The 27,033-nt window shown below is 36.4% G+C and overlaps 1 protein-coding gene across 9 annotated transcripts in view; it reads left to right on the top strand.

Moving 5' to 3' along the window:
• WRN (WRN RecQ like helicase) overlaps positions 1 to 27,033 on the top strand; it is a 154,894-nt gene that overhangs the window by 28,661 nt on the left and 99,200 nt on the right. For 5 of the 9 annotated variants that reach the window (XM_064585578.1, XM_064585574.1, XM_064585575.1 and 2 more), the window contains 8 exons: positions 5,892 to 6,064; positions 7,293 to 7,399; positions 8,257 to 8,369; positions 11,880 to 12,025; positions 12,874 to 13,022; positions 13,884 to 14,033; positions 15,469 to 15,541; positions 21,630 to 21,744. In XM_064585578.1, coding sequence (XP_064441648.1) covers positions 7,304 to 7,399; positions 8,257 to 8,369; positions 11,880 to 12,025; positions 12,874 to 13,022; positions 13,884 to 14,033; positions 15,469 to 15,541; positions 21,630 to 21,744 — 842 coding nt within the window. In that variant the 5' untranslated portion in view covers positions 5,892 to 6,064; positions 7,293 to 7,303. Of the gene's footprint in view, positions 1 to 5,891; positions 6,065 to 7,292; positions 7,400 to 8,256; positions 8,370 to 11,879; positions 12,026 to 12,873; positions 13,023 to 13,883; positions 14,034 to 15,468; positions 15,542 to 21,629; positions 21,745 to 27,033 lie in introns of those variants that run through there. The other 4 variants (XM_064585576.1, XM_064585577.1, XM_064585579.1 and 1 more) reach the window with 3 other exon arrangements.

The following is a 27,033-nucleotide window of genomic DNA, read 5'->3' as shown; positions in this document are numbered from 1 at the left end:
GCTTTGGGAGAGTGAAGTTAAAATAGTTTTAAAAGTGACATTTAATTGGTATCATTTGAGTTCTAAGGATGAATTAATAATACTTGCAGAGCAAATTCAGCGTATGCCTGTGACAGAGCTTTAGCACACTATATTGAAATACTTGATATAAAAAATTCATTTATATTCAAAACTTGTTTATATCATCAGAAGGAATTAACATAGTTTTCAGTAGAAGAAAAGGAGAGGCTGTTAGGTTTAAAGAACTTTAGCATTCTTGAAGTACAATTTAAAGAGGTCGAGTTGTTGGAATGCTGGTTAATAGTGAAAAAGGAGTTTTCATTTTCAGCCTTTTAGAGCAGAGCCTCTTGCCATTTGCTACCACTTGTGCTAATAAAGCTTCTCTGTGATGGTTGCTATATGGAATATTAAGAAAATGTTAAAAGGTTTTAATCAGGAGTTGTATGTAGCCATCTTAAACAAAAAGCCTAGGGGCGCCTGGGTGGCTCAGTCATTAAGCGTCAGCCTTCGGCTCAGGTCATGATCCCAGGGTCCTGGGATCGAGTCCCTCATCGGGTTCCCTGCTCGGCAAGAAGCCTGCTTCTCCCTCTCCCATTCCCCCTGCTTGTGTTCTTGCTCTCGCTGTCTCTCTCTCTGTCAAATAAATAAATAAAATCTTAAAAAAAAAAACACAGAAAGCCTAATATGCAAAAGTTATGTTCATCTAAACAACTTAGTTTCTTGTATAAAAAATTTAATTTTACAATGAAGGTATAATGCAATTTTTACAAAATGTCATATACACACTCCCAGATCACCTTCCTAGTATGCTATAAAAATATTTTCATTTTCTGAATGTGCCGTCAAGTTGAAAATGTTGTAGACTCCTGGTATAGACCTTCGTTTGTAAATGAAGTGGGCATCGAGAACAATCATGTATTTGAGAAAAATCAACAGCTATCAAGCTTGCTTAGCTGAATAGTTGACCCTTGATAAAAAATAATTTCTAGGGGCACCTGGGTGGCTCAGTCAGTTAAGCGTCTGCCTTTGGCTCAGGTCATGATCTCTGGTCCTGGGATTGAGCCCCATATCGGGCTCCTTGCTCAGCGGGGAGCCTGCTTCTCCCTCTTCCTCTGCTACTCCCCCTGCTTGCACTGTCTCTCTCTGTCAAATAAATAAAATCTTTAAAAAAATAATTTCTAAACAAAAAAACCTAAAAGTCTTTATAAGTATTATCAGTGGATTCAGCAGGAAATGTGTTAATAAAAGAACCGAAGAGGATGGATGGAGGGAGGTGGGTGGAGGATGGGCTAATGGGTGATAGGTATTAAGGAGGGCACTTGTTATGATGAGCGCTGGGTGTTATATATAAGTGATGAATCACTAAATTCTACCCCTGAAACCAATATTACACTATATGTTAACTATCTAGAATTTAAATAAAAATTTGAAAAGGAAAAAAAAAATAATTGAAAGTGGTTGAAAAGGAAAATTGCAGGGTAAGAAAATTGCATGTATAATTCCCTCAATAAAATACTCAGTGGAATTACTGTGATAGAACAAATATGGCTGAAAACGAAATAGATATTTGTTGAATGAACTGAACAGCTGGTCCTAGGATGCCTACTTGATCTTTCCTGTCTTAGAGTGCTTCTAGAGGAGTTGTACTGATGAGCTCAGTGTTCTGGTGGTCTAGGTCTTGAGATTACAATTTGGGAGACCTGTGAATAGAGAAATTGCCTCCTAATACTTCAGTGGAAGACTTAGAATCTTTGTCCTGTTCGCAGCTTCCTGAGGGACTCTAAGAGCAGATGACTGCTGATGGTAAACAGTTTTACAGGCAAAGGAAAGTAACAGCCCAACTAAGGAAGCCAGCATCAGTGGAAAGAAGACCGAAGAACACCCAGAATAGGAGACTTTTATTGAAACAGATATTTGAACTAGATTATAACTTTTATAAAAGAAAGAAATAATAGGGACTAAACTAGAGCAATAAAGAAACTTTCTGGAACTAACAATCAAGATCTTAACATTATAAAAATTCAGTAGACAAACTGAAAAGGACTATCACCATTGGGAGTGAAATTAGCATCTTGGAAGTCAAGTGTAAAAAGTATCTTAAAATACAAAGAACAAAATTAAAGAGATGGTAGTCAGGAAGGAAAAAAAAGAGTCTAGGAGAAGAAATCCAGGCAGGAAGAAATTCACCAGCATGTGAATAAATGTTGTAGAAGGAAAAAAGGGAAGAGATAGTGGCGGTTAATAACTAAATAATAACCAAACTAGAAATAGGGGTATATTAGTTTGCTGCAGGTGCCATAGTTAAGTGCTGCAAACTCCATGATTAACAGAAATTTATTGTCTCATAGTTTTGGAGGCCAGAAGTCCTAAATCAAGTTGTTGGTGAGTTGTTTCCTTTGGAGGGTGGTGGGGGAGGGATCTGTTCGAGACCTTCTCTTTGTGGCTTGTAAATGGATGGCTCTTTCTCCATATGTTTATTCACATCATCTTCTCTCAGTGCATGTCTGTCCCCTTTTTGTAAGGACACCACTCAGTTTGGATTAGAGACCACTGTAATAACCTTGTTTAAATTTGATTACCTCTGTAATGACTTTTTCCAAATAAAGAGCCACATGCTGAAGTACTGAGGTTAGAACTCCCAACACTTTTTTTTTTTGAGGAGGGATACAATTCAACCCATATTGAGGGGAAATTTTTCTGATCTTAAGAAAAAGACTTCCAAGGACTCACTGATCCCAAGGCGAATAGAGTTTATGCTTAGGCTCCTTAAAATACAAAAATCCTTGAAAGTCTTTCAAGCTCCCAGATGGGAAATAGATGACTTACAATAGAAAAAGCATCAGAGAAATAATGGATTTCTTACTTGCAGCATCAAAAGGTAGAAGACAGTAAGAATATCTACAGACTGCTGAGGGACTGTTATACTCAGCCAACACATCATTCTATCTGTTTGAAGAAATACATTTTCACATATACAGGGAATCAGAGTTTATTACCTTCGTATTCTACCTGATGAAAATAATTTAAAGAGTTCTCTAAACAATCGAGTCAGAACAAAAATTCAAGAGGGGTAAGACAAAGGGAAGAGGAAACCATAGTAAACAATATATTTACATATAACAGATGATGAAATTTATAAAATAAAAATGTTTAAAAAGTAGTAAGGATTGTTGAAAAAGAAAAGCAATACTAAGAAAACTAACAGGCTGTAACCAAAACCACATCAACAAAGAGCAGTCATTAGAAGGGTGTGGAATTAAAAACAGGACAGTGCAAGTATAGGGTCATGGTGGGGAAGGGATATTGTTACAGTATTTTCCTGAGATAGTATGGTAATAGTAGGATGGAAAAAAATTGACGTTTTGTCATTGATAATGGAAAAAGAGTATGAATGGTAATTTCAGCCAATCAGGAAAAATGAAAAAAGTAAGAACTGAAGAAAGTAAGATAAATACTAATCAAAGTAAGATGAAAGAGAAAACCCATGTTCTTACACTAAATGCAAATGAGATGAATTACCCTATTGAAAGACCTGTTCAATGGGACTATTCAAAACAAAAAAATAGAAAAATAAAAAAATAATAAAAATCCCAGGTGTATATTGTTTAGGGGCAGCCTTTAAAAAAAGTCACCCAGATTGAAAAGTAGCAGATAATGGTAAATAGACAGGCAGGATGATTCCAGGAAAGTCCAAACTGAAGCAAATCAAAGTATATTACAGATCTTATTTGACTTAGAACTTCCTGGATAGACCACCGGAAGCTGAAAATGTATTTCATACATCTAACCTCCCGAACATCATTAGCTTAGCCTAGCTGACCATAAACGTGCTCAGAACACTTAGATTAGTCTACAGTTGGCTAAAATCATCTGACAGAAAGACTATTTTATAATAAAGTATTGCATATCTCATGCAATTTATTGAATATTATACTGAAAGTGAAAACCAGAATGGTTGCATGGTTACAGGATGGTTGTCAGCGTATTGGTTGTTTATTCTTTTTTTTTTTTTTAAAGATTTTATTTATTTATTCGTGAGAGACAGAGAGAGAGAGAGAGGCAGAGGGAGAAGCAGGCTCCCAAGGAGCAGGGAGCCCGATGCGGGACTCGATCCCAGGACCCCGGGACCATGACCTGAGCCGAAGGCAGACGCTTAACCATCTGAGCCACCCAGGCGCCCTTGGTTGTTTATTCTTGTGACTGTGTGGCTGACCTGGAGCTGCCCATGTCACCACAGAAGGTCATACACACATGACTAGCACAAGAAAAGATCCGAGTTCAAAATCTCAAGTATGATTTCTAGTGAATGTGTATTGCTTTTGCACTATTGTAATGTTGAAAAATCCCAAGTCAAACCATTGTTAGTCAGGGACCATCTGTATTTATTTCAAAGAGGAATTTAAGATCTTTTAATGGTACAAGATGAAGTGTTATGAGATGATAAAAGACTTGATTTTAGAAAAAGACTTGTCAAAGTTGTTTATACTCAACAACATAACAGCTAAATATATAAATAAAAAATTCTATTATTCAATGACTCAGATCCCTTCCGAGAATAACCTTTATCTGATCAACGATTAAAATCTTCAGGTATCTTGAAGAATTTCCTTGTTGCAAATTATTCTGCAACCTTAATTTGCTGTGTGCTTTTATCTGTCCTGAGATCTAAGTAAATTTGACAAAGATGTTAGGTCTGTAAACAAGTTTACTTTTAAATTCTTTGCCTAGAAGCATCTAGACAGAATTTTGTGTGTAAAAAGAAATTTTACATCTGAAAACTAGCCATTTCAAATTAAAATTATTTTAGTGTTATAGGTGGCTTCAGGGAAGAGTTACTGAAGTTTATTTCTGTTTTGGCAGTGTGAGTGAATTACTTACAAAATTCCAAGATTTTATAGTTGTTTTTATAGAGTTGTCTATTATTTGCAGAAACCACAATTTTCTGGCAGTTTTGCAAATTATCTACTCTGTGTATAGCAAAAACTTGTTTTCCGACTTCATAAAAATAATATTTTAAGATTAAGAACAAAATATATATAAAAGTACACTTTGGGGTCAATTTTTAACTCTTGTTAAGAGTTTTGAATTTGTGACACATACAAATGTATTAATAACTACTAACATTTGTAAAACGTTTTATAAAAACATGTTTTACATATTTTATCTCATTAATATAATATAAATGTAACACCCAAACTTGAGTTGTCCATTCTGATTCAGTGAATCATAGATCTTACCCAAAGCCAAACTTTGTTAATGATTCAAAGAATACAAGCAAGCACCAAGTGCAGATGGCATATTCTTTTTTTGGAGGATCCCCAGACTGTCAGACACAGATTCCAAAAATGTCCTTTTCTTTTGCAATAGGACACATTATGGTTTTGGATTAACAGAATAGTTTTGAGCAATGTGTGCAAAAAAATAAATAAATAAATTGCACAAAGGAAGTTGTGTTGGTTTTGGAACTTCTCTGTTTTTTTTTTTTTTTTTAAAGATTTTATTTATTTATTTGACAGAGAGAGACACAGCGAGAGAGGGAACACAAGTAGGGGGAGTGGGAGAGGGAGAAGCAGGCTTCCCGCGGAGCAGGGAGCCCGATGCGGGGCTCGATCCCAGGACCCTGGGATCATGACCTGAGCCGAAGGCAGACGCTTAACCGACTGAGCCACCCAGGCGCCCCTGGAACTTCTCTGTTTTATATTCTCTTAGTTACACAGCTTACTTGACTACTCCCCATTTTTCAGCCATAAATTAATAAATGCATAATTCCAGGCTCATTTGTGATGAGCAGTCCAGATAATTGAGCTATATCTTGCGAACAGCATTTTCTAGATAGGTACTCTCGTATTTTTCTTTTTTTTTTTTTGAGATTTTATTTATTTATTTGACAGAGAGACAGCGAGAGCCGGAACACAGGCAGGAGGTATAGGAGAGGGAGAAGCAACTACCCGCTGAGCAGGGAGCCTGGGGCTGGTTCCCAGGACCCTGGGATCGTGACCTGAGCCAAAGGCTGACGCTTAATGACTGATCCCCCCAGGCGCCCCTCTTTGGTATTTTTCTGCTAGTAAGTATCATTGATAGGTTTATAAGGCTACCTTCTGGTTTGAGGTCATTTGTGTATTACTGGGATCCAGGGCTGAGGTCTTTCATTTCCCCTCCCGCAGTAGGTTGAGTGGATTACCAACCTGTTCTTAACCCTTTCCTTCCCAATGCGTAAGAGTGGTGGAGTTGGTTCTATATAGAAAATTTTGCTACAGTAATCTTTTAAAAGTTTCCTTTATAAATTATCAGTGTTCTCAGTTTTGGGGGTTCATGCTTGAGAAAATGAGCAATTAAAATGGATACCTGCTGATACTGTGTAATTTTTTCAGGGTTTATATTGCTAAGTATCCAATAGGGATAACAGGTTATCCCTAAATCATAAATAGTTGCTGTGATTATTTCATATTAACATATTTCATCATAAGAATCTTCAGGTATATATTTAAAACTGCTGCCCCTTTACTAGAAATTTGAGATAATAGGAACTAAGGTTGGAGTTGGAAAGATTTATTAAGAACTTAAAGCTACTTCAATGTAGTATGTTAGGTCACACCAGAGTATGGATCCATTTGCCATTTAACAAAAAGAGTTTGTCATGGTTCTCCTATTCATTGTGTTTTCTATAACCATTCTTTACATGTGGTTTACATTGAGAAGAGCCCTCACAGCTAGTAACAGATTTTTAAAAATATCCTCTGTGAAACTCTTATTCTTAGGGAAATTTGTTCACTTACTAGGCCAAGAGCTTAATAAAAAAAACTCTTAATATAAGAAAGCTGTTCTGTCTAAAAATTCATTTTTCAAGTAGACTTGTGAGCAAGTCCAACAGTTTGCGGAGTTTACTTAGATCTTAGGACAGATGATAAGAAAATTAAAGATGTCAAAATCTGTAAGAATTCACACACCCAAGGATTGTCGTTAGTGATGAGATAAAGATTATTCTTTGAAAGGATCGTCATAGAATAATAGGATTTTGAAACTACTAGAACCTTAGAACTCAATTAAACTGGCTCACTTATTTTAAAAAGAAGAAATACTACTAAATATATAATTATTAGATCCAGCGTATTATATGTTTCCTTTTGTTTTGCAATTCCAGCTCTTAAAATCTACATGTGGGCCAAATGCCATAACTTTAAATGTGCATGTTTGGTTCTTCAGTCATATCCACAGGCCTCTCTCTGAGTTTTCTTTCAAAGATTGCACTATATTTATTCACAGAGTAATTGTTTTTTGAATTTTGCAACTAGAGCCTACTAAGATGAATGAAAAAAAGTTGGAAACAACTCCACAGCAGCGGAAACTTCCTGAATGGATGTCTGTGCAGAATGAGACCTGTCCTGCAGTAGAAGGAAAGGTATGTGGTTCACCAATTATTCTTTCAGATGGGAAATTTAGTGTAAATTTGACTGTAAAATCAGTCAGTCCTCACTTGTAAACTGCACGTCACCATTTAAGTTAGTTGCTGTTGGGTGATTGAACCACAACCTAGTCATTTATTGGGTGAATGGGATTAAATTTTAATGGAGCTTACAAAATGGGGATTCTTTTTTTTTTTTTTTAAAGATTTTATTTATTTATTTGAGACAGAGAGAATGAGAGACAGAGAGCATGAGAAGGAGGAGGGTCAGAGGGAGAAGCAGACTCCCTGCCGAGCAGGGAGCCCGATGCGGGACTCGATCCCAGGACTCCAGGATCATGACCTGAGCCGAAGGCAGTCGCTTAACCAACTGAGCCACTCAGGTGCCCCACAAAATGGGGATTCTAACTCTGTATTTTACCTTTTTATCTAGTTTGTATGGTTGACCTTACTAGTTTGTTCTAATTTAGATAATTTAGACAGTATTTATTTTGGTGAATTTTTGTGCATAAGCAAGTTTAAGTTTTCTTAGATTCAAGATCCACCAGCCACTCTTCAGAAACTTAAAGGCAACATTATTACATCTAGAATACTAATATAATTACAGAAAAAAATTAATAAAATAAGTGCTCTTATGAAAATAGGATTAGAAGTTTGCAAATAAGCTTTTTAGAAAAATAATTTTTGGATGGCTTTATTTTTGCTACGTTGTCCTTATGACTTCGTTAGTCTATAGAACATTAGTTGATAAAACTTAGAACTATAATTTGAGTGCTTCACTGAACTTTAATTTTTCCATGAACATCTCTTATTTAACTTTATTTGTGCCTTTCTGTAATCTTATTTAACTCAAGGCATCTATTCAGAAGAGTGTTTTCGAAGATGACCTCCCTTTCTTAGAATTCACTGGATCCATTGTTTATAGTTTTGAAGCTAGTGATTGTTCTTTTCTGTCGGAAGATATTAGGTAAGAGATTTGAATTTTCTAGTTTCATTTGAATTTGGACCCTTAGAAGATAACTATTATAACAGTATTTGTAAGTATACTGAATTTTATAGTTAAGATGTGTTCCATAGATAATCATTTCTACATGTAGAATATCATTTGACAAGTTCTAATTTTATGTTAAAAAAATCTTAAAATCACTGGATTAAATGTGTAATGTACCTGTTCATTCATAATCCTTTCTATTACCTAATTTTTTATTACTTTCAGTATTTAAATACTTAAATAAGCACATTGTTTATTTCACCAATGTAGGACCAAAAAATGCGAGAATTATTCAACCTCCAAGTGCCCCTTTTATATTTCATTAAAAATAACAACGTAGTAGTGAATAATGGTTGTGATCAGCTCTGTTGCCTTTAGCAAATGATTCCTAAGAACATTAGAAATGACTGTTAGTATTTTTTAAAATTGCCTTGTTAAATTAGGACTATGCGATAATGCAATCCAAGGCTCTTAAAGCATTTTACAAGGAGAGAAGTAGGGAATTCATTCAGATCTTCTTTGAAGTTGTATACCTGTCTTTTTTTTTTTTTTTAAACTGTTGTACATTGCAATGGTTAAAAGATACAGAGGTAAGTTTATTTATTAATGATCTTCTGGTGGTAGATGAATTCTAGAAATAGTATTCAGGTGTCCTCACTCCTACTTTGGTTAACTGCCCACTTTTGGGTCTCATTATATAGAACAAAATTTGTCTCATAGAGAAGGTAAAATCTGTCATTTATGATTATATCTTAACTCTACCATCTTACCTTTGTCAGTGCTCTAGCATGTCATATCTAAAGGCAATAAGCTTAAAGTGATTTGAGGAATGTAGTTCCGATGAATTCTGTGTACATTATGATAGGCAGACTTTTTTTTCTTACCCCCACTGGTTACCTTAAAGATTTTTGCTATCACAGGTTTTCAACAATTTGATTATGATATGCCTTTGTGTAGTGTGGTTTGTCTTCATCCTGCTTAGGGTTCATTGAGCTGTTTGGGTCTGTGGGTTTCTAGTCTCATCAGATTTAAAATATTTCTTTAGATTTTTTTTTTTTCTCCTTATCCTGTTACTCTTTTCTCCTTCTGGTAGTCTCTATACACACAGGTTGGATTGCTTAATACTGTGTCATTGGTCATGGGGTTCTCTTCCCTTTCAGTCTTTTATTGTTTTTCTTTAATTCTTTTTCTCTCTGTGTTTTGGTTTGAATTGTTTCTTTTGCTATGTTTGCAAGTTCACTTTTTTGTAGTGTCCATCATCCCATCCTGTGAATTTTTAATTTTATTGTATTTTTCATCTCCAGAAGTTCCATTTGTTTCTTTTTAGAAAATATCTTCCATTTTGGCTCTCAGATTCATGTTTTCTTTTAAATATTTGAACATACTCAGCATATTTATAATGGTTGTTTTAGTGTGCTTGTCTGTTAATTCCATATTTTAGTTATTTTTTCTATGAAATGATTTTTATCCTGTTTAGGGGTCACATTTTCCTGTTTTTTCCTACTGCCAGTGGTTTTGATTGGACATTGTGATTTTACCTTGTTGAGTGTTGGATTTGCTTCTTTTTCTTCAAAGAAAAGAGCTTTGCTCTGTCAGGCAGTTAAGTTACCTGAAGATCAGCTTTTACCTTTTGAGCCTTTATTTTTAAGCTTTATTAGGGTAGGTCGATAGGAGTCTTTACTCTGGGAATAATTTAGCCCTATAATAAGGTGTGACCCTTATGGAGTCTTTGCTGACTGCCCCAGGCGATCAACAAGACTCTCTAAGGTGACTTTTCAGAGCTTTAATGCCTCTTTCCTGCATGTAAGCCCTAGGAATTGTTCATCTGATGATTCCCTGGTTGTTCTTTGTGCATACTCTTTCTTGCCTAGCTCCCTCCTCTCCAGTAACTACTTCCAGCTCCTTCAGCGTGTCTGGCTCTGCACCCTGTCTCCCTAACTCAGTGCTCTGCTTTGACTTCTCCCTGTTCTGGTGTCTGGAAAGTCCAGATAGAAAGCGGGGGCAGCAGTAGGGCTCCCCCATGGTTTCCTTTCTCTCAGAGAGCATAGTCCTGTATTGCCTGTTGTTCAGTGTCTGAAAACTGTTGTTGTTTACCTATTTTGTCCAATTTTCTCTTTGTCCAATTTTCTGTTTGTTCATAGAGGAAAGGTATGTCGATCACTGTTACTCCATCTTGGCCCAATGCAGAAGTTGAGATTCTTTTGTGATACACATTTTTAATTTTTAAAAATTATAAAATACGCAAATATAAACAAAAATAGAAAATAATACAACAAAACCCTAGGTTTAGCAAATCTTAATATCCATTTTCTTTAAATCTTTAATAAGAAATGTTACGATAAAATACAGCTGAAACCCCAGGTATGTCCTTTCTGATTCTCCCCTCTGCAGCCCTCTGAGATACCTTCTATCATGAGTTCAGTGTTTAACATTCCCTCACATGTTTTCTATTATATCTATATTTTTATATCCCCAAATATCATATGCTGTTATGAGAGTCAAAAACACAACATTTTATGTTTTTTGTATATGTAGCTTTATTTTAATTTATATATAATATTTGTTTCTGTATCCCACAATTTGTCCATTCTTTTGTTGATGGAAATAGTTGGTTTCCATTTTGCCAGTAAGAGCAGTATTACAATGAACATTCTTTTTTTAAAGCAAATTTTTATTTTTTAAAGATTTATTTACTTTAGAGAGAAAGCGAGAGAGAGAGAGAGAGAGAGAGAGAGAGAGCACGCACACGTGCGAGTGTGAGTGGGGGGAGAGGCAGAGGGAGAGGAGAGAGGAACCTCAAGCGGACTCCCCGTGAGCGCGGAGCCTGATGCAGGGCCAGTCCCAGACCCTGAGATCATGACCTCAGATGGAATCAAGAATTGGATGCCTAACCGACTGGGCCACCCAGGTGCTCCTGCAATGAACATTCTTAAACATCTGTCTGCTTGTTTGCATCTGAGAGTTTGATATATTTATGAGAAAAAACTTGCAGGTCATAGGGTTTATACATCTTCAGCTAAATATTGTCAAAGCCTTTTCTAAAAGGATTTTACCAATTTACATTCACCAGTGTTTGAGCAGTCCCACAGGTAGATATCTTTCTCAGCACTTGATACTGTGAGACTTTAATTGTTGCCACTCATATATATATGAAATTATATCAATTAATTTGCATTTGATTTCAAGTGAGGTTTCATGTCTTCACATATTTATTTGACTTTATTGGCTATTTGGATTTTCTTATGGAAATTGCCTGTTTATATTTTTCCTCCCCCTCCTCCTCCTTCTTCTTCTTACTGGATTATCTGTCTTTTTCTTACCAACTTTTCAAGGAATTTTTAATATTTTCTGGCTATTTATTATCAGGTATTTGTATCATAGATATCTTCTACCATATATGGCTTGTCTTTTAATTTTTGGAATGCAGAAGGTATATAGAAGTTAAAATTTTAATGTAATTAATTTGCACTGTTTTCCCCCCTGTAGCACTAATCTATCTACTGGAGGTGTGGTAGGATTTGACATGGAATGGCCACCAATATACAATAAAGGGAAACTGAGCAGAGTTGCACTGATTCAGTTATGTGTGTCAGAGAGCAAATGTTACTTGTTTCATATTTCTTCTATGTCAGGTTGGTATCTCTTTTCTTTGTTTCATTTTTATATGGTTGATAGTTATATTATGTCAACTTTATCCCTATAAAATTAAGCTTTTGAATTAGCTGGTGCTTCTCTCATCACCTTACATTTATTGAAGTATTCATGTTCCATCTGATTCATCCATATCCCTGTTTTATTTATTTTTACAACATCTCCATCAGGTATTGATATTATTCCTGGTTTAGACAGTATAGAACTGAAGTTTTGAGGGGCTAAATGATCAGGAATATACTGTTAATGTTAGCAGAGGAAGTTTTCAAACCAGTTGTTTTTCTTGTCATTTATCAGTCAGGACTTTGCTTTAGGTAAGAAAAGAAATGCTCAAGGTGGCAGTACCTGGGTGGCTCAGTCAGTTAAGTGGCTGCCTTTGGCTCAGGTCATGATCCCTGGGCCTGGGATTGAGCCCCACATTGGGCTCTCTGCTTCTCCCTCTCCCTCTGTGCTCTCTCTTTCAAATAAGTAAATAAAATCTTTTAAAAAAATACTCAAGGTGAATGTGTTTCTGAATTTAAGCTTAACATAAACAAATTTAAATATAAACATAGAATGTGTAAGAAGTAGAAAATAAATCAATAGGGGCGCCTGGGTGGCTCAGTTGGTTAAGCGACTGCCTTCGGCTCAGGTCATGATCCCGGAGTCCCTGGATCAAGTCCCGCATCGGGCTCCCTGCTCGGCAGGGAGTCTGCTTCTCCCTCTGACCCTCCTCCCTCTCATGTGCTCTCTCTCATTCTCTCTCTCTCAAATAAATAAATAAAATCTTAAAGAAAAGAAATCAATAATACTTGATAGAACCTATGGAAATAATAATAAAATGTTACAGTTTTTCCTCAGGGATTAAAAATGTTGCTTGAAAATGAAGCAATTAAAAAAGCAGGTGTAGGAATCAAAGGAGATCAGCAGAAACTTCTGCGTGACTTTGATATCGATTTGAAGAATTTTGTGGAGCTGACAGATGTTGCCAATGAAAAGGTAGGCATAAGGTGTGCACTTGTGATGAGCCTCTGGTGTTGTGTGGAAGTGTTGAATCACCATGTTGGGACACCTGAAAATAATATTTCACTGTATGTTAACTAACTGGAATTTAAATAAAAACTTAAAAAAAGGTAGATGTAATATATATATTATTTACATAAACAAGATTGTGTTTCACAGAATGTCCCATCTATCTGAATGTTAGATATTTTGAAAAAAATACTTTAAGCTGTATGTTATTGTAACAATAAAGAAGTCCCAAATGAGTATTCCATAATGAAAACCTTCAGTTCTAATCCATTGCCTTAGAGAAATTTCTTTAAGCTAGAACCCCCCTTTAGTACTATTTCACTTTATTTCATATATTTGTATATTTAAATATTGTATTTTAAGTTTTTCCTTTGATCCATTTATACCAATAACAGTTTTTTTTTTTTTTTAAGGGAAAGCATAATGTAGCTCTTGTGGTATGATGGGCTTAGTGGAGGTTTGGCCATCAATTCCGTCACCCTTATTTCATATATTTTATTAATGTAGTCATTAAGTTAAATTCGCATGTTTAGCCAGATAGTCACTGGGCTGGATAGAAAGCGTACCAACCTATCCAGCTTTTTTCCATGAATAATACTTTTACAGTCCAAGAATTTTAATACCTACATTGGGGAAATTCCAGAGTTCAGTTCTTATAATGTGGACTGAAAATGAGGTTTCTAGTGATGGGAAATTTATTAAGGACTATCTCTGCCATATATTTTGGTGATAACATTTCCAACTTTATTTGCGGCATGGGCATTTGATGGCATTTAGGAATATCTGAAAATAGAATTTTTTGCAGTATTGATTTTTCATTACTTCTAGCTGAAATGTACAGAGATCTGGAGCCTCACTGGTTTGGTTAAACACCTCTTTGGCAAACAGCTTCTGAAAGACAGATCTATCCGCTGTAGCAATTGGAGTGATTTTCCTCTCACTGAGGATCAGAAACTATATGCAGCCACTGATGCGTATGTATGTACCAAAGATCTTTAAATTATGATGTGTTTTTTATACTTTATAATAAATTACTTTAGAAGAATTTTGTTGTAATGGTTGTACAAACTCAACTAAAATATTTTAAATCAGGTTGGCATTAAAAATGCTTAAGAAGACATTCAGTGAAACTGATAATTCTCAATACTAATTAGCAAGTACCAAAGTGCTAGTATTTTTAATTGTCATGAAGCCAAAATAATGTCCAATTTATGTGTAATAAATGTAATCTCTCTGAAAACATGGAAAGCTAATAAACACAGGCTGAGTAAACGCAAATGGTACTGATGATGTATTTGATTTATAAACAACTTCAGATAAAAATAATTATAGTTTCTATATTGAAACTGGCATTATTTCTTACAGTTACATTTAAAATGTGCTAAAAATTTAGGAAAATTACCTCCAAATTTAGCTTTCCACTGCTGTTAGTCAGTTGTATTTTCATATTTACATATTCATACATACTGAAATTTGGGCTTATCTTAATGTTTAGCATTATTTGTTTTTTGTTTTTGTTTTTTGCAGGAAATATATTTTATGTCCCTGTGGATTTCTTTTTCCCTAATTTATACTTTCTTTTTTTTTTTTTTTAATTTTTTTTTTAAAGATTTTATTTATTTATTCATGAGAGACAGAGAGAGAGACAGAGGCAGAGGGAGAAGCAGGCTCCCCGTGGAGCAGGGAGCCCGATGCGGGACTCGATCCCAGGACCCTGGGATCATGACCTGAGCCGAAGGCAGACGCTTAACCGACTGAGCCACCCAGGCGTCCCTTTAATTTATACTTTCATTTGTAGATGAATATCTTGTTGTTTCCCTTTTTGCATCTGTTTTTAGGCCTGGAAACTCCTTTTTTTAAAAACAGAAAAAAATTCAATCTTGTCAGGAAATAGGGTGATAATTTTCCTTTACATTCTGTTAAAAAAAAATCGTAGAACTTGTTGAGAACTCGTGCAAGTTCTGTAGCATTTTTATTCATGAAAAATCAGTGTGACTTGGTTGTTCCTGTTAACAGTGCCTGGAAGGAGGGCTGTTCATACGCCGACATTCACAGCTGATTTAATGAGATACGGGGGAGTGGATATGTGTCGCCAAAACAGATTTCTCTTACTTGATTGTATTTTGTTGGAGTCCCACTTATAAGTTACTTGATTTGGATAACTCCTTAAATATCGAATATTAAAAGATAAAAATTTAAAACTTTTAAGGCGCAAGCAGCTTACTTTCTCCGTTCTCGAAATTGGTGTGGTGATTTAATGAAGACATAGATCTTTGTGTAACACAGTAAGTTGAATGCAGCTTTTTGGGTGCTTTGGGAGTCACTCTTCTGGATTTTTCTAAAGATGGGACATAAAGCTTTATTTTGGTTATCTTTAGCATACTCTTCACCTTTCTGCTTTTTCTCTTAATAGGCCGGTCTCATCATTTATCAAAAATTAGAGATTTTAGGTGGTGCTGTGCAAAGGTTTGCTATAAATAAAAAAGGTATGTGGTGCTCTAAAAATAAAAGATAAAATTTGAATTTGCTCTTTTATGAGGTTTATCTTCAAAAAGTGAATATTTACACATGTGCAAACTGTTTAGTATTACAACTTCTTGAGTGTCTGAACCGTGTTGACAATAGGGTGTGAGATCTCTCTGGTCAAAGATTAGAGTTTCAGGCACATTACTTGTGGCAGAGGAGGACTTACTACTGCTTTGTCACATTGCTATTCCTTAGGCTTCTTTAGGTGGGGCTTTGTGGCTTTGATAACATCAGTGACACAACCAATTATCTCCCAGGCTGGAGATTATTACATCCTTGCTATAAATAGTTAAAGTGTACTAGTTACTTTATAGTGTCCTGGTTTAAATTTCTAAATTTTTCTAGGGTAAGATAACTGCTGTTTTTCTCCAAAAAGTATGGCCACTTTGTTCAACTTCAGTGCTTTTCTCAGATACCTCAATAGGTCAGCGATAGCAGACCTGCATAGTAGAGTGGAAGAGCATGGGCTTTCATGTCACAGAAATCAAAGGGGAATCCCTGCCATGTGACTTGAGGTTTACATGTTTCCCCATGTTTGGAATGTAGCTGATAGCCACATACCTATTGCATAGAATAGTTGTGAGCACTAAGAGGAACAGAATATTATAAGCAACTGTATTGATCTACGGAGTTGTTATTCCTATTCTTGTAGCTTCTTTTGGAGATTTTAAATAATTGTATTTGTTATGATGTTAATTAAATGAGGGGCGCCTGGGTGGCTCAGGCATTAAGTGTCTGCCTTTGGCTCAGGTCATGATCCTGGGGTCCTGGGATCGAGCCCCACATCGGGCTCCCTGCTTCTCCCTTTCCCACTCCCCTGCTTGTGTTCCCTCTCTTGCTGTCTCTCTCTCTCTCAAATAAATAAATAAAATCCTAAAAAAGATGTTAATTAAATTAGTGATTTTGCTAAATAAGCTTAAAGATATGGTGTGACCTCCTCATTTAAAATTATATTGTACCCTTATTAATTGCCATTGAGAAGGGATTCATGTTCTTTGTAATAGACCCTCCTTCTTTACCTAATAAGGTAGAAGACCCCTTATGCTTTCTTTCTTTCCCTGGAAAGCCACTTCTTATGAGAGCTTCCTGACTCTCTATAGCCAAAGGTACTGTGGCTAGAAATTACCTTGCTTAAATTGAGCGGATGATAGGTTTTTGAAGCTGATCTGGAGAACAATATAGAACTCATTTAAATCATAACAGAATTAAACTCAATAGAGGGGATTCATGGTTTTCTGAATTTGTGGTTTGCAGAATTACTTCTAGGTTATACATGCAATTTTGTCTCTGATTAAAATGCTTCTAAGGAAATGTTTAAGATATTTCTCACTAATGTACCATATATTTAAAGTCACCACTAGAAGTCCTGGTATCAGTGTACCTGTCATTTCAATACTGCATTGTTTGACCCTCACTTTTATTCTTTATTGCATTATATGTGTGAGTAAATTTTGTTTGACATCTGAAGTGAGGTACCTTGACTAGGATCCTAGTGAATTGTAACAAAGATTACCAGTCTTTCTTTTTTTCCTCACTCCCCCTCCTCCCTTCCTGTTATGAAGCCAGAGGTATCAGCCTCACTGTTGTTTAATTTCCCTGGTGTATTTATATATGATAGTTTCAAATGACCACTTTTGGTTATACAATTGTGTTTTTTCTTCTTATTAAAGAATTAAAGTGGATTTTAATATCAGAAAATAAAAGGATATTGCACATTGTTTCTCCTTGTTAAAATATTAGCTTACTCCAGGATGGTCCTAATAAACACTAAACAAGATACCAGATAAAAATAAACTTACTTATTTATTAAACTTTTTTTAGCACTTTATGATGTGGGGATACAGTAATGAATAAGGCACTCATGATCTGCTTCCTGAGAGGGAAATCTACAGGTTTGTAGGGGACATAGAGATGAACAAAAAAGGCATAGGTATAGGGAGATGAGTCTCATGATGTGGGAAAACAAGGCGTTGTGGTTAGCACATAGGAGAGCCATCTGATACATATTTGGAAGTATTGCAGTATTTCCTGGAGAAAGTGATGTTTAAGGCAAGACCTGAAATAGGAACAGGAGTTAGGTAGCGAAAGAGTAGAGGAAAAGTGTCATAGGCACAGGAAACAGCAGGCGCAAAAAGAGATCATAGTATCGACAGGCAACTTCATGAAAGTAGTTCAGCGTGGTGAACTGCTGAATATGATGGAGTGAGGGATAGAGACGCAGAACAAGGAAAGCAGATAGGCCATGTTTACATGAGGAGTTTAATTTCCTCCTAAGAGGTATTGGGGGGTTTAAACACAGGAGTGACATGAATTACATTAAAAAAAAAGAAAAAGAAAAAAAAGAATAACTTGGGCTGTAGAGTAGAAAATGGATTGTAGCTGGGCAAGGGTCATGGTGGGAAACCTCCTTAGGAGGCTGAGAGAGCAATCCAAGGGAGAGGCAGTGGTGACCCGGCTTGGATGGTTGTATTGAGAGTGGAGAAGGGGATAGATTCTAAATACATTTACTAGAGCAGTAGAGTCAGCAGAATTTGGTGTGATGATGACAGCCATGTGTCAAGGATCATTACTGTGTTGTTGCCACGAACAACAGGGGTGAAAACCACTGAAGAGAAGGAGCAAGCTTTGGAGCTGAGGAGTCACAGTTGATTTTAGACACATTAAAGGAAGGAGGGCTGTCAAATAGCAAGGTGGAGGTGGCCAGGGGCACTTAGATATCCAGGCTGTGGCTCAGAGGACAGTTTTTGTTAGAGATAAAAAACTGGGACTAAGAATTTTGAAGAACTCTTAGTATTTCATGTTTGCATGGGGGAAGGGACAGCAAAGGAGTTGCCTGCCATTGGCATAGAAGGAAATTAGGAGATACGGTTTGCCGAAAGCTAAGTGAAGAGCTACATAGGAGCAGTTATCAATCTGTTTTAAGTCCTGCTGAGAATTTGAGAAACTGAGGATTTAGAATTAATCATCAGTTTTGGCAACATGGCAACGATTTGTAACCGTTGACCCCAGCAGCTTTGGTGTATTGGCTGACAAAAGAGTGTTCCGGGGAGAGAGTGGTTTTTGGGGGCATGTGCTATTAAAACAGAAAAGGGTCCAAAGGCTTTGGGAACATAAAGGTGCTATAAGCAGAGCAAGAGTGGAGTAGTGGAGTGGTGTGAGTAGAAATCACATTAACGTGAATAGAAGAGTTATTAGATCTAAGGAACATGAGAAAGTATGTATAAATAACTTCTTTTTTAGAAGATTGGTTTGGAAAGGGGCTACTCATTCATTCATTCATGTGACATATTTGATGGGTTTTTATTATGAGTCAGGCACAGTTTCAGTTATAGGGGAAAGTGGACTGAACACAGGAGACCAAGCGCCTTCACTTCATTTCACTGAAATGAGCGAAAGAGCCACGTGACTATCTGAGGGAAGAATGTAGCAGGCATCGGGGAAAGAGCTAAGTGTCTGAGGGTGATTGTTTGCCTTATTTGAGGAACAGTGAGGATAACTGAAGCAAAATGAGTAAGGGTCAGAGTGGGAGGAAATGAGGCTAGAAAAGGAGCTTAGGCCGGATCATTTAGGGCCTTACAGGTGGTGACTATGGCTTCATATTTTATTAATTACAATAAATATAAAGTAGAGTGATGGGAAACCCTAGAGGGTTTGGAGCAGAAAAATGACATGATTAAATTTAAAAGGATTTTTTTTTTTTTTTGGCTGCTATAAAAGGGCAAGTGTTTAGACAGGGAAGGCTGTTAGGCTACTATAGTAGTCCCAGCAGGAGATGACACTTGTTTGGATTAGGCTGGTAGCAGTAGAGATGGTGAGAAGTGGTAGATTGTGTATATGTTTTGAAGGTGTAGATTGTGAAGGATTTGCTGATGAATTCTCCATAAGGGGTAAGATCTAGAGACTGAGAGGACAATGTTTATTTTGGTTGGATCAGCTGAGTGAATGGAAGGATCAGTTATGGTGGAAAGATTATGGGAAAAGTGGGTTTGGGTGAGAAAAATCTAGATTTCAGTTTTGGATATGCTAAATTTTAGGTGCTTATTGATATTCAAGCAGATATCACAGTTGGAAATGTGATTCTGGAGTTCAGGGGAAAGGTTGAGGTTGGAGATGTAACTTTGGGAAACATTAAGATATAGATGGCAGTTAAAGCAGTGAAAGGAGATGAAAGAGGGAGTGACTGGAATAAAGAACAGAGGGGGCCTAAGTATTGATGTAGAGGGCACACCGACATTTAGAGATCAGGGAGATGAAGAGAGCGCATTGAAGAGGGTCTGAGAAGGGGCGGTAGTGAAAGATGGAACGTTGAGAGGTGTCGTGTCCAGAAGCCTCAGGAAGAACATGTTTTAAGGAGGAGGAAGTTATCACCTGTTTTAAATAGCTGAGAATCTGAAGGGGATGAGGAACTAGACCTGACAATTAGATTTGACAGTGTGGAGGCCCTGGGTAACCTTTCCCAAAACAGCCATGCTGTAGTGGTGGGGGCGAAGGCTTGGTTGGAGTCTGTTTAGGGGAAAATGGGAGTAGAAAATTTGAGACAGTGCGTGTGGACAACTCTTTCATGGAATTTTGCTGTAAATGAGAGTAGTTCTGTGAGTACAGACTAATTAGCAGATGGGGGGTGGGAAGATGAGATAGTTTTCTTTTTCTATTTTCTTAGTGTAATGAGGAGTGAGGTTGTTCCCTGAGTAAAAGGAGGAGCAAGCAGATGTTAGAGGCTTGGAGAAAAAGAAAGAGGTATGAAATAGTCATCTCGATAGTAGGAAAGTGGGAAATATAGAATATTTAACAGTCACTACTGAGGATTCCTTTGAGATCTCTGTCATGAATTTAAAGCAAGCTGAGTCATCTTGGCTGTGTTTTATCTTCAATGGTAGTCAACTCTTTGAGTATAGGCATCAAGTAGGTAAAAAAGCTGGGTTTAATTAGAATAGGGGTTTTCCTAGATAAAAAGTACCATGGAGGGAGGAAGGAGCAAAAGAGGTCAGAGTCCAGACGTACAAGGGAATGATTATTAAAAATGGGTAAGAAAGGAAAAAAAGACATTGTGGGGAGTGGGAGGGATAAGGTATATGGAAAAGGTGATAGGATCAGTGGATTTGGCACTGAAAGTGGAAAGAATAGTTGTACTGGGGAGGGCATCCTGGAAAGCAAGCCAGCATGCTGGTGTTCAGAGGGTGGAATGCTTACAATTGAAGTTTGGAAGTAGTGACTTTATTGGCAATTATAAGGTCAAATGACTCTCGAATGGGTGGCTGAAGTCAGTGGAGGAAAAGATTGTTGGAAATGGAAGGATCAAAGCACTGAAAAGGCCACACTTTTAGGTGGAATTATCACAGGAGTAGTAGTGAAGGAAAAGACAGTGAACCAGGCAGTAAAATCTTCAATGAATGAAGGGATGTGATTTTGAGGTCACAAGATGCGGCAATCAGGAATAACAGATGGTACAGTCCTATGTCGCATGCTTCAGAGGAGCTGGACTTTTGAAGGACAAGAGAAAATGGTGATGAGCTGTAAGAAACTCTAAGCAGGGGAAGGATTCGAGGAAGGAGCGCAGGTGTGGTGTTGATGGAGAATGATGTACCAGACAGGATGAAGTTGAGAGTTTGGAAGATAACTGCTGATTGGAAAGGCTTGCATTTTATTTTGGTCATGACTGATAAGAAGGGAAGTGAGGCATGGCTGTTGACTCAGGTTATGTTTACTAAACTATGTTTCATAACTAATAGCCCACCGAAATCAGTTCTGATTTTGATAGTGTAGATGGGTTCAGATTCTCATTTCTGCCTTCTTCTGCCTAGGTTGGTAACCACTGGTTGTAATCTGTATGAATGTAGATCATTTGGAATTTATTCTAAAATTCAAGTAGCAAAAATCTGAAAGGGAAATAAAGTGAGGTGATATGGAGATAGAATAAGGAAGTCCTTTTGTTGGAATTCACTTAAGGAAAGAAAATGAAAATGTGACCCCTAATACTGTTTAAATAAATGGCTAAATAAATCTCTCTGCTTTGTGGTTTGAAAATTAACAGTGATTCTTTTTGTCCAGAGGAGGAAATGCTGCCTAGTGATGTGAAGAAACAATTGACTTCAATCTCTGAGGATATGATGGATCTGGCTAAGCGTCTTCCTGACACTTTGAAAAAATTGGAAAATCCACAGAGGTTATATATTACCTGTTTTTACCAATTCTCTTTGTTCTTACTGCACATTCCTATTTATAATGAATTACTGTTTATTAAGGTAGACTCAGAAATTTTCAAAAACATTTTTTATTTAAATTCAGTCTAGTTGACGTATACTGTAGTATTAGTTTCAGGGGTAGAATTTAGTGATTCATCAGTTGCATATAACACTCAGTGCTCATTACATCACGTTCCCTCCTTAATGCCCATCACCCAATTACTCCATTCCCCCACTCACCTCCCCTCCAGCAACCCTCTGTTTGTTTCCTATAGTTAAGAGTCTCTTATGGTTTGCCTTCCTCTCTGTTTTCATTTTTTTTAATTTTTCCTTCCTTCCCCTATGTTCATCTGTTTTGTTTATTAAATTCCATATATGAGTGAAATCATATGGTATTTGTCTTTCTCTGACTGACTTATTTTGCTTAGCATAATACCCTCTAGTTCCATCCAGGTCGTTGCAAATGGCAAGGTATCATTCAGGACACTGGGATCATGACCTGAGCCGAAGGCAGACAGTTAACCAACTGAGCCACCCAGGTGCCCTGCAGGATTTCATTCTTTTTGATGGCTGAGTAATATTCCATTACACACACACACACACACACACACCCCCATATCTTTATCCATTCATGAATCAGTGGACATCTGGGCTCTTTCCATATTTTGGCTATTGTGGACATTGCTGCTATAAACATTGGGGTGCACGTGCCCCTTCAAATCACTATGTTTGTATCCTTTGGATAAATACCTAGTAGCTCAACTGCTGGGTTGTAGGGTAGTTCTATTTTTAACTTTTTGAGGAACCTCCATGCAGTTTTCAGAGTGGCTGCACCAGTTTGCATTCCCACCAACAGTGTAAGAGGGTTCCCCTTTCTCCACAACCTTGTCAACATTTGTCATTTCCTGAGTTCATTTCAGCCATTCTGACAGGTGTGAAGTGGTATCTCATTGTGGTTTTGATTTGTATTTCCCTGATGCCTAGTGATGCTGAGCGTTTTACTTGTGTCTGTTGGCCATTTGTATGTCTTCTTTGGAGCAAATGTCTGTTCATATCTTCTACCCATTTCTTGCCTGGATTTTTTTTTTTTTTTTTTGGATGTTGGGTTTAATAAGTTCTTTATATATTTTGGATACTAGCCCTTTGTTTGATAAGTCAGTTATCTTCTCCCATTTCATAGGTTGCCTTTTAGTTTTGTTCACTGTTTCCTTTGCTGTACAAAAGCTTTTTATCCTGATGAAGTCCCAATAGTTCATTTTTGCTTTTGTTTCCCTTACTTTGGAGACATATCTAGCAAGAAGTTGCTGCAGCCAAGATGAAAGAGGTTGCTGCCTGCATTCTCCTCTAGCATTTTGATGGATTCCTCTGTCACATTTAGGTCTTTCATCCATTTTGAGTTTATTTTTGTGTATGGTGTAAGAAAGTGGTCCAGTTTCATTCTTCTGCATGTGGCTGTCCAATTTTCCCAACACCATTTGTTGAAGAGACTGTTTTTCCATTGGATATTCTTTCCTGTTTGGTCAAAGATTAGTTGGCCATAGAGTTGAGGATCCATTTCTGGGTTCTCTATTCTGTTCAAAAAATAGAAATGGAAGGAAATGTTCCTTCTATCCATATTTCCTTGAAGGTTTTTATAAAGAAAGGATGCTGCATTTTGTCAAATGCCTTTTCTGCATCTGAGAGGATCAAATGGTTCTTATACTTTCTTTTATTAATGTGCTGTATTACGTTGATTGATTTGCAGATATTGAATCACCCCTGAAGCCCAGGAGTAAATCCTACTTGGTCATGGTGAATAATCCTTTTAATGTACTGTTGGATTTGATTAGCTAGCCTCTTGCTGAGAATTTTTGCATCCATGTTCATCAGGGATATAGGTCTGTAATTCTCCTTTTCAGTGGGGTCTTTGGTTTTGGAATCAAAGTAATGCTGGCCTCATAGAATGAGTTTGGAAGTTTTCCTTCCATTTCTATTTTTTGGAACAGTTTCAGAAGAATAGGTATTCATTCTTCTTTAAATGTTTGGTAGAATTCCCCCGGAAAGACATCTGGCCCCGGACTCTTGTTTGTCGGGAGATTTTTGATTACTAATTCAATTTTCTTTCTGGTTACAGGTTTGTTCAGGTTTTCTATTTCTTCCTGCTTCAGTTTTAGTAGTTTATATGTTTCAAGGAATTTATCCATTTCTTCCAGATTGTCTAATTTGTTGGAATATAATTGCTCATGGTATTCTCTTATAATTGTTTGTATTTCTTCAGTGTTGGTTGTGATCTCTCCTCTTTCATTCATGGTTTTATTTATTTGGCCCTTTTTTCTTTCTGATAAGTTCTCGAGGGGTTTATCAATCTTATTAATTCTTTCAAAGAACCAGCTCCTAGTTTCGTTCATCTTGTCTATTGTGTTTTTGATTTCTCTGTCATTGATTTCTGCTCTAATCTTTATGCTCTTCTCCTGCTGGATTTAGGCTTTAGGTGTAAGGTTAGGTTGTGTATTTGAGACCTTTCTTGTTTCTTGAGGAAGGCCTGTATTGCTATATATTTCCCTCTTAGGACTGCCTTTGCTGCATCCTAAAGGTTTTAAACTGTTGTGTTTTCATTTTCATTTGCTTCATGTATTTTTAAAATTCTTCTTTAATTTCCTGGTTGACCCATTCATTCTTTAGTAGGATGTTCTTTAACCTCCATGTATTTGTGGTCCTTCCAAATTTCTTTTTGTGGTTGACTTCAAGTTTCATAGCATTGTGGTCTAAAAATATGCATGATATGATCTCAATCTTTTTGTACTGGTTGAGATCTGATTTGTGACCCAGTATGTGATCTGTTCTGGAGAATGTTCAACGTACACTGGAAAAGAATGTGTATTATGCTGCCTTAGGATGAAATGCATTGTATATATCTGTTAAGTCCATCTGGTCCAGTGTGTCATTCAAAGCTCTTGTTTCCTTGTTGATCTTCTGCTTTGATGATCTGTCCTTTGCTGTGAGTGGACCGTTAATGTTTCCTACTATTATTATTATCAATGAATTTCTTTAATTTTGTTATTAATTGGTTTATATAGTTGGTGCTCCCAAGTTAGGGGCATAAATATTTACAATTATTAGATCTTCTTGTTGGATGGACCCCTTTATTATGATATAGTGCCCTTCTTCATGTCTTATTGCAGTCTTTGGTTCAAAATCTAGTTTGTCTGATATAAGAATGGCCTTCCAGCTTTCTTTTGATGTTTATTACCATGATAAATGGTTCTCCACCCCCTCACTTTCAATCTGGTGGTGTTTTGGGGTCTAAAATGAGTCACTTGTAGGCAGCATGTTGATGGGTCTTGTTTTTTTATCCATTCTGATACCCTCTATCTTTTGATAGGAGCATTTAGTTCATTTACATTCAGAGTAATTATTGAAAGACATGAATTTAGTGCCATTGAATTACTTGTAAAGTCGCTGTTCCTGTAGATTGTCTCTGTTCCTTTCTGGTCTTTGTTACTTTTGAGCTCTCTCTCTGATCAAAGGATCCCCTTTAATATTTCTTGCAGGGCTGGTTTAGTGTTCACAGATTCCTTTAGTTTTTGTTTGTCCTGGAAACTCTTTATCTTTCCTTCTATTCTGAATGACAGCCTTGCTGGATGCAGTATTCTTGGCTGCATATTCTTCCCATTTAGCACATTGAATACGTCATGCCAGTCCTTTCTCGCCCGCCCGGTCTCTGTGGACAAGTCTGCTGTCAGCCTCATGTGGGTTGACTGATAGAAATTTGCTTCAGTACATGCACGTAGACTGATCTATAAATTTGAGAAATATCTTTCCAGTTGTTAAATTGCCCATTAAGAAGTTTAAGGCTTTTTTATCTGCTTTGTAGGATGTTTTATGAAACAAGGCAAAATAAAATTCAGATGTCCACAGAAAGGAAAATATTTTAGATTCAAAGTTATCTTTTTCTTTTGTTATGGGCATCTCTCATTTAATTATATTCATGGTTTGGTCACCTAAAATGTATAAATAAAAACAACTTTTATATTTAGTAGCTTCATTTTTTGGGTTTTTATCTGATTTTATAAATAGGAATTTTACGTAATCACTAGACTATTAGAACAAGAGGCATTCAGATTTTAAATGCCATTTTATAGCTAAAGCCCTAGATAATTTGAGATATTTGGATTAATAGACATTGGATTACCAGTGCCTTGTAGCTAACTCTGGAACCAGGCCTTTCCCTAGCCTTAATTGCTGAATGACTTCCTTTAATAGCAGGAATGCTCTTGAACAGGGACTTATTACAATATAGTTATATATTGAGGCAAAAATACTTTGTAGAATGTCATGCAGTTAGTTGAAACAGAATTCTGATTCTGACAAAATACAGTGTTAGTGTATTTTTTTTGGTTGAGATTGTGATAAATTTTGATTCTGATATTTCAAAATATGATGATTCAGCTCTTTTTCAAAGTCCTTTTTCCCCCCTAGCAATTTGTTTTAGTAGTTTTTATGTAACCGAGAATTTCTGAAAGACATAACTGTCAAATGGGGATAGGTAACAATAAAGCCATTTCATATTCAATTTTACATTTTTCCCTCTGTGAAAGAAAAATAATCACTTTTATGTGATGTTTACATGTATTTCAGATTTTTGTTCTAGCACTTAAACTATTGAATGTAAATTATGTCTGCTTAATGCTTTGCTTTGTAATAACAAAGCTAAATAGGTTTTCTTAAAACTTGAGAATGGGAAATAACTGGATTCATTTTTTAGTAAAGAAAGATCTTGTCAAGTTTCAGTGTCAAACAAGGACTAGTTAAATTTATTTCAGGTTCTTTGTAAGAAGCCTACAGTAATACCTAATTTACCAAATCACTCCTCAAAACCAGAGAGGAACAAAAAATGCTAAATACATTTAGCATTCTGAATGCTAAAATACATGCCATAAGCGTGAGTTCAACTCATTTAACTGCATTTCCAGTGGAGTGCATGAGGGGACATTCAGAGCATATTTGCTTCTCATTTATAGATACAGTTTGATAAGCTTAGATATCCAGTTAAAATGAAAAGCAGGTATTGATAAGGAATGGTATGCACATGACCACAGCTAGAAGTTAGAGTTGGCAATCTGAGAAAGAGTGTACAAAAGTGTAAAAATTAGAACTGAGAACTTTTAAAGTAGTTTGAGTTTTGTTACAGAAGGGAACAGCTGTATGCTTCAGTGGACCTGTAAGCTATTGGATTGTACAGTATTACTCATTGATTTAAATTCACTACACATCTCTTATATTGCTGTCAT

The sequence above is a fragment of the Mirounga angustirostris genome, unplaced genomic scaffold, assembly GCF_029215605.1.
Source record: "Mirounga angustirostris isolate CCGP_5_RB_7025 unplaced genomic scaffold, mMirAng1.0.hap1 SCAF_2, whole genome shotgun sequence".
Taxonomy (NCBI): domain Eukaryota; kingdom Metazoa; phylum Chordata; class Mammalia; order Carnivora; family Phocidae; genus Mirounga; species Mirounga angustirostris.
Note: the sequence above shows the minus strand (reverse complement) of the source record. Positions and strands in the feature narration are given on the sequence as shown.